Source organism: Austrofundulus limnaeus, unplaced genomic scaffold, assembly GCF_001266775.1.
Source record: "Austrofundulus limnaeus strain Quisiro unplaced genomic scaffold, Austrofundulus_limnaeus-1.0 Scaffold224, whole genome shotgun sequence".
NCBI classification, from domain to species: domain Eukaryota; kingdom Metazoa; phylum Chordata; class Actinopteri; order Cyprinodontiformes; family Rivulidae; genus Austrofundulus; species Austrofundulus limnaeus.
In genome coordinates this window covers 736355-743250 of record NW_013952626.1, presented here as the reverse complement: position 1 = coordinate 743250, position 6896 = coordinate 736355, and the positions used below count along the sequence as shown (strand labels likewise).

The 6896-nt window shown below is 40.6% G+C and overlaps 1 protein-coding gene across 1 annotated transcript in view; it reads left to right on the top strand.

Moving 5' to 3' along the window:
• Window positions 1-5180, top strand: part of mcm7 (minichromosome maintenance complex component 7) — a gene marked incomplete in the record, with an annotated part of 10607 nt that extends 5427 nt beyond the window's left edge. The window contains 7 exon segments of the mRNA XM_014019603.1: window positions 39-170; window positions 359-442; window positions 672-883; window positions 958-1223; window positions 2313-2481; window positions 3396-3505; window positions 4568-5180. Coding sequence (XP_013875057.1) covers window positions 39-170; window positions 359-442; window positions 672-883; window positions 958-1223; window positions 2313-2481; window positions 3396-3505; window positions 4568-4793 — 1199 coding nt within the window.
• Between the last annotated feature and the right edge of the window lie 1716 nt (window positions 5181-6896).

Below are 6896 nucleotides of genomic sequence, written 5' to 3'. Positions count from 1 at the left end.
ACTCTTATCAGCAACTAAAACACACTTTTCTGTCCCAGAGGAAGGATTTTATGAGAAACTAGCTGGCTCCATCGCACCAGAAATCTACGGGCACGAAGACGTCAAGAAGGCCCTGCTCCTRTTGCTGGTTGGAGGAGTGGAGCAAGCCCCTAAAGGCATGAAGATCAGAGGTGAGCACAGATGATRCATTACATTTTTATTTATTTATTTTCTCTCTCTTAAACCTATAATTTACCTTAATGACTTCAGCGTATTCTTGAGAGTGTTTTAATCAGTTTTCTGCTCATGAAAACCTTGATTTGATTAAAATATTTGGATCGTTCTGTCTCTCCCCCCCCACACACACACACACATCAAGGTAATATAAATATCTGCTTGATGGGAGACCCTGGAGTTGCCAAGTCCCAGCTGTTGTCCTACATTGACCGACTGGCTCCTCGGAGTAAGTCTTCTATCTAGTTRAATATATTATTTAGTAAGCTATTTTATTTTTCCATTGAAGCCTGCTCTGTGAAATATTAACCTGTGSGGTTGAGTGCTTTCTTAGTTATGCTGACTTCTGACTAAATATAAAAGAAACATTCAAAAGAAATATATTTTAAAATACTGGCTTAATAATTCCAGATTTAAATATTTGTTTATTTCTAATACTTGTTTGTTGTGGTTTTCAGGTCAGTACACAACAGGTCGGGGGTCATCTGGRGTCGGTCTGACGGCAGCTGTGATGCGGGACCCTCTGACTGGTGAGATGACGTTGGAAGGGGGTGCCTTGGTGCTGGCTGACCTGGGCGTCTGCTGCATCGACGAGTTCGATAAAATGGCMGACGCTGACCGAACGGCCATCCACGAGGTGATGGAACAGCAGACCATCTCCATCGCGAAGGTATTTGCTTCTATAATCAGCGGAACAGATCTGAAATCCAAACGGGTTTAAGAATGTGGCTTTCTTCTCTGCAGGCCGGCATCATGACMTCCCTCAACGCCCGTTGTTCCATCCTGGCCGCAGCCAACCCAGCCTACGGCCGCTACAACCCCCGGAAGAGCATCGAGCAGAACATCCAGCTGCCGGCTGCGCTCCTCTCCCGTTTCGATCTGCTCTGGCTCATCCAGGACAAACCGGACGCCGACGCCGACCTGCGTCTCGCTCAGCACATCACCTACGTCCACCAGCACTCCCGCCAACCCCCCACGCACTTCACCCCCATCGACATGAAACTGATGAGGTGACCTGATTTCTGTTAGTTCTTGTGACAAATCTGCCATTATCAGGGATGCAAGTTATCGATTAATGGATTAATCTAAAGTTGGTTGATCTTTTCGATCGACTAAGTGGCCATTTTCTTAAAAACCTGATATTTCTCTTRAATCAAGGGTCTTTCTATGACATGAAGGGCTCATCTTTTTACATGCTAAATTAAAAAAAAGTACAGTATTTAACAATTCATTGTGCCAGCTGTGTTAAACACTGACTGAATAAACTGAAAAATGTGGATTTCTCTCACATTAAACATTCTTAAACAAAACAGGAATCTGTTAGGCTGCTAGTTGAAAAAAATATAATAATTAAAACACTTAATCTACTTAAAATGATGAAAAACTGTCATTTAAACACAGGGTAATATTTTAAGATAACTCAAAAACAAACTAAACATAAATATCCCTGAAAGACGTGAGTACAAATGAGTACTGGCAATTGTTTGTTTACATTCCCTGTGGTTCTATCTGGGCTGCCCGCCGTGATTTGACGTCAGCTACTCTTCATTTCATTGGCTCACTGGCCAGGTTACATCACACAGATGAGATTAACTTTCAAGTTAATTTTTTGTAGCGACTGTAGCTTTTTTTTTTTTTTTTTTCATACAAGTTAAACTCAACAAAAAGAAGCTATTGTTAGCCACAGTTAGCTTACTGTTCTCTGTCTTCCTGCTCTGTTGTTTTAAGTGTCGTGCTGCTTGACGGTCCGGTACAGCCTTCGGTACTTTTCCGTCCAGTTTGGTGTCATCCATTATTATTGTTGTGTCACAAATAAAACTGAACAAGATTTGCGCGTTTAATTATGAGGCCCTCTGCTCAGCTCACCAGGGCTAGGGTAGAGAAGGGCCAGGCTGAGAGCAGCGGTGCCCTCTACTGGATGAAGTCAAAACTACACTGAAATAAGTTTTGAACTAGTAAACCATTATTTGACAGTTAATTGTAAGTTGATTGTTTGCATCCTTAGTCATAATTAAAAATCCTAGTCATAATTTAAAAAAAAATAGAAACACAGTTGGAGTAAATTAAGATTAAACGTTTGGTTTAAATGTATTTTTCAGACGTTACATCGCTCTGTGTAAAAAGCGCCAGCCTGTTGTGCCGGAGTCCCTGGCAGATTACATCACCGCTGCTTACGTTGAAATGAGGAAAGAGGCTCGAGTCAGTAAAGATACCACCTTCACCTCAGCGCGTACCCTCCTTTCCATCCTCCGCCTGTCAACTGCCTTGGTGAGTACTTGTTTAAAATTAACAATTTTTTATTTGGTAGACTTATTTTGTGTTCGGTGTGATGGATTTAAATGGTGGAAAAGTTTAATTTTGAGGTGAAGATCTAATACGTTTTGTTAAGTCTGTGAATTTGCTTTGATCAGTAGTTGAGTGTGTGATAAAGTGCTTACAGTGCAGGTAGTGATGATAACCTGGTCTACTGCAGTGTGAGCACTTCTTTCACACACTGGACAAACTCTACATTCTTACAGAACCAAAACAAAAAAAATGTTTATCTGCATCAGTTATATGTTCAGAGACACACACATGATGTCACATTCTCTGCCTCTGGTTGTCAAAAGTGCTGTTTGTGCAGGTAGCAGTCATCCACCTACTGCAAAACCAGCACTTCAGGTAAACAGGTAGGCACTGTGCTGCACACAGGTGTCCACCAGGGGGCACAATACTGCCAGCTCAGCTGTGTTGGAATAAATAATAATCTTACACCTCAGATTTGTTCTGTATTTGTTTTAGTGACTAGTTTGATCACGTGGGGGAATAAAAAGTAAGCTTCTGCTATTTTTCCGGTCCTGGCCAGCTTTGCAGGGTGGGCAGTCAGCCTGTGTGCTTTAGGACCAGCTGTGCAAACCCATGCAAAACTGACCATGGCCAGAACGGGTCACCAGCGTCCTCTTGTACGCCAGCTTCAGCTTACTGATGATTGTCCATGTTCCGACTGAGAGACTAGCTGGTTTTGAGAGGCGGAGACTTGAGCAATTGCTGACCATCCCGGAGGGCATTGCACTTGTCTCGGTCTGACAGTGCCGGCACAGCGCAGCCTACGTCCACCCCTGAAGTYCAGTAAGAAACGTGTGTGCGATTGCGTGCATCTGCAGTCTAACAACTTGTACTTCCTCCCACACGTCCGTCTTCAGGCTCGACTTCGCATGATGGACACGGTGGAGAAGGAGGACGTCAACGAGGCTATGAGACTCATGGAGATGTCAAAGGATTCTCTGCAAGCTGACAAGTCCAGCACCACCAGGTTAGTTTAAAACGTCACAACAGCGTTTAGTCAGCTCGTAGCACCAGATGTTTTCTGTTTGTTTTTGTTTTTTTGTTGTTGTATTTTAGTCACAGTAGCTACTTTTTCTGGAGGAAGCTATAAAACCTATTTATGAGTCTTGTTTAGATGTTTAAACTTGACATCGTAACACTTTGAATTTAACTTCTTCAGCTTTGTAATATGGTTAAATGGATTCTTTGCTCAAATATTTTCTTCTAGAAAAAAGTTTGGCCTCTAATAACTTGACTGCCAGCTGGTAGAGAGTAGGGTTGGGTACCGAATTCATTTMATTTYATTTAAGTTTATTTGATAGGGACAGACACATATCAACRTAGACAAACTGAACAAGACAGCAGTCCCACACTTGCGTCATGGTGCAGTAGCGGYAGCTAATTCGCAGCAYTTGTCCCTAGATGGGCTTTTTTAAAAAGTACATCTATAAAATWGAAATGATAATCATTAAAACATGGCACACAAAAAAAGTGACAKCATCTAAAAACAATCAGTGAAACGTAAAAACATCAAAAATGGATACAGGTCTGTTTTTGACATTGCCAGAGCGTTGTATTATTATTATTTTTTTAATGTTATGAAACTGGTTACGGACTTTAAATCAACAGGAAGTGAGTTCATTCGATACTTTTATAAGTACTGATCGAATTCTGTCGGTACTACTGAGTAACTATTCACGTAACATCAAACGGTATCATGTTTCGGTACCTAAATGCATCATATTTGTTAAATTTTATATATTGAGAAATATGTTAAATACAAAAAATAAAAAAAAGGTTTATTTTTAAAAAAACAACACTCACAAAGTACCGGAAATCGGTACCGTTAAATACTGGTACCGATTCCCCGTGTAGGATTTACACCCTTCTTTTATAAGAAGGTTATAAGGAAAGTACACCAGGTACAGGATATTGGTACCGGATCGATTCAAATCTCAAAGGTACCCATCCCTAGTAGAGAGTCATGTTGTGCGACCAAACGTCGACTCGTTCCAAAATCTGAACCCGCCCGCCCCTCCCTTTTTTGCAGAACGCAGCGCCCGTCCGACGTCATCTTCTCTCTGGTGCGCGAGCTCGCCACCGAAGGCTCGGCGGGGCGCGGCGGAGCAGGCAAGGTGGTCCGCATGGCCGAGGCCGAGCAGCGCTGCGTGTCCCGCGGCTTCACGCCCGCTCAGTTCCAGGAGGCACTGGAGGAGTACGAGGAGCTGAACGTGTGGCAGGTCAACCAGGCCCGCAGCCGCATCACCTTCGTCTGAACACACCGGGGACTCGTCCTTCGCACCACGCTTCGTTTCATCCACCTGGTTTTTGTTTTCCAGATCAGTGTTGGGGCTCTTTATGTTGTTGCATCCAGCATTTTGTAACACGAGTCAGGCAGAACGTGGACTTCCTTTACTGCCYGACTAATATGAAAAGAACATCTGCTGCTGCAGATCAAATGCTTTTTATGTTGAGGATTCCTGTTAACTATTAAACTGCTTGTAAATATGTACGTCAGAACATGTTATAGTGTAATATCGATTTATTCCCCAATGCTTCCAGTGAAGCAATTCTGTACATTTTATACTTGTACGGCAAGTTGGGCACAAATATTAAGCCTTGTATGAGAACAGAATTATAATAAATGGTTCAAGTACTTCTGACTCCTGTGTGTACATGAAACGGTACGAAGCATCCTGCAATCATCGCGCCTCAACACCTGGTTTGGATGTGCAACAGCCTGGTTCGGGTTCAGAACCGCCTGCCCACAAAATAACACCTTATAGTCTTATTTAAAAACAAAAATACAACTTCTGTTTTTTGCAACTTAGATCCCCTGAAAATTGACCAAACCCTTAAAATATTTGTAATTATACAGCATGCTAAAAGATTTAACTTGTAAAACCCTCAAGTTCTTTTGAAGTTTAAAGTTTGGGGGCAAATTTGGGTGAGTTTCTACGTCCACCAGGCATGATGGATTCCTGCATGATGGCTGTAATTTTAAGCTCGTTCAATTTATCGATTAACATTCTGAGAAGATCGATAAATGAATGTTTGATAGTCATCCTCTGTACCAGATTTGTTAGAAAAAAGAGCTGTTCTCAGGACAAAATGTCAATCTTTATTTAAAATCAAGGTTTATAGTAACTAAGTACATTTACTTTATTACAGTACTTGCATAATTTTTTTTGAGGATTTGTAATGTTACCAAGTATTTTTTTTAATCGTTACTTTTACTTAGTTACTTTTAAAACCTAAAAATGATACTTTTACTCCTTTAAAGTTTAACACATAGTTATAAATTAAATCTGAACTCATGAAAGGAGTTGTTGATGTGCTCTAAAAAAGTAAGCATTGAATTTACTCAAATAAATCATAACTACTTCCACTAAATCTAGTAGAGTAAATCTGAGGCGATATACATATTTTATTTGAAAAAAAAAATTGACCAATTTAATCAACTTGGTTTTGTGGAGCCAGTTTGGTTCATTTGTTAGAGAGCGTGGAAAAGTACTTTTACTTTTCTACTTTCCCAAAGTTTGAACAGTTTTATGACTTGAATAGTTTTCTCATCAGTGACAGTTATTTTTACCAAAGTCATTTTCTGTTAAAGCATTTTTAATTTTACTTAGTAATTTTTTTAAGGAACTTATTTATATATTATATATTTAAGTAACGTACTTTATTTATTCTGTTTAAAATAAATGTTTGGAGGCTTTGTGGAACTTTTATCTGCTGCTTATTTGTGCTGAGATTTTCAATAAGCAGCGTTTTCTCCACAGCTGCTGTTCTCCCAGCAGGTGATGATTTCCTTCCAGAACCTTAATTGGGAGTTTCTATTTGAAGTTTTGTCTTTATGGCCTGGATCCAGGGGCCCAGTTTTTTCCCCTAACTGGTGCCAAAGGCCCCACTTTAAATAACGTTTAAATGGGAGGAGGAGAAAAGGTTTTGGTCTTAGGTTTAGTGAGATTCTATTGGACGGTGGGGGGAATGGTTCAGAGCAGCTGATGGGGGGACTGGTATTTAGCTCGACTCGGCCCTGTTCGTCCGGTGAAGACGGCCTCCTGAGCCAGGTGAGTCCAACATGCTTCTGTGTTTTTATCTGCTGAGGAAATGTAACGTTTAGCGTGTAGCTCTTAAACCAGGATGGTTTCATAAAGTTATATTTAGGAGGAGATTTCTGCTATATTTAATAAAGATTTTTAACTTGGACAATCTATCACAACTGTAATATTTCAGTGGTTTTCTGGGCTGCAGGTTCAAGATGTTATCATTATGCTTGCTGGGGCAACTTTGCTGCTTTATACTTCTCTCAGGTCAGTTTTTTTTTTTTTTTCACAAACTTAAAAAAAGAAGAAAAAAAAACAGCTGCTGTAAAT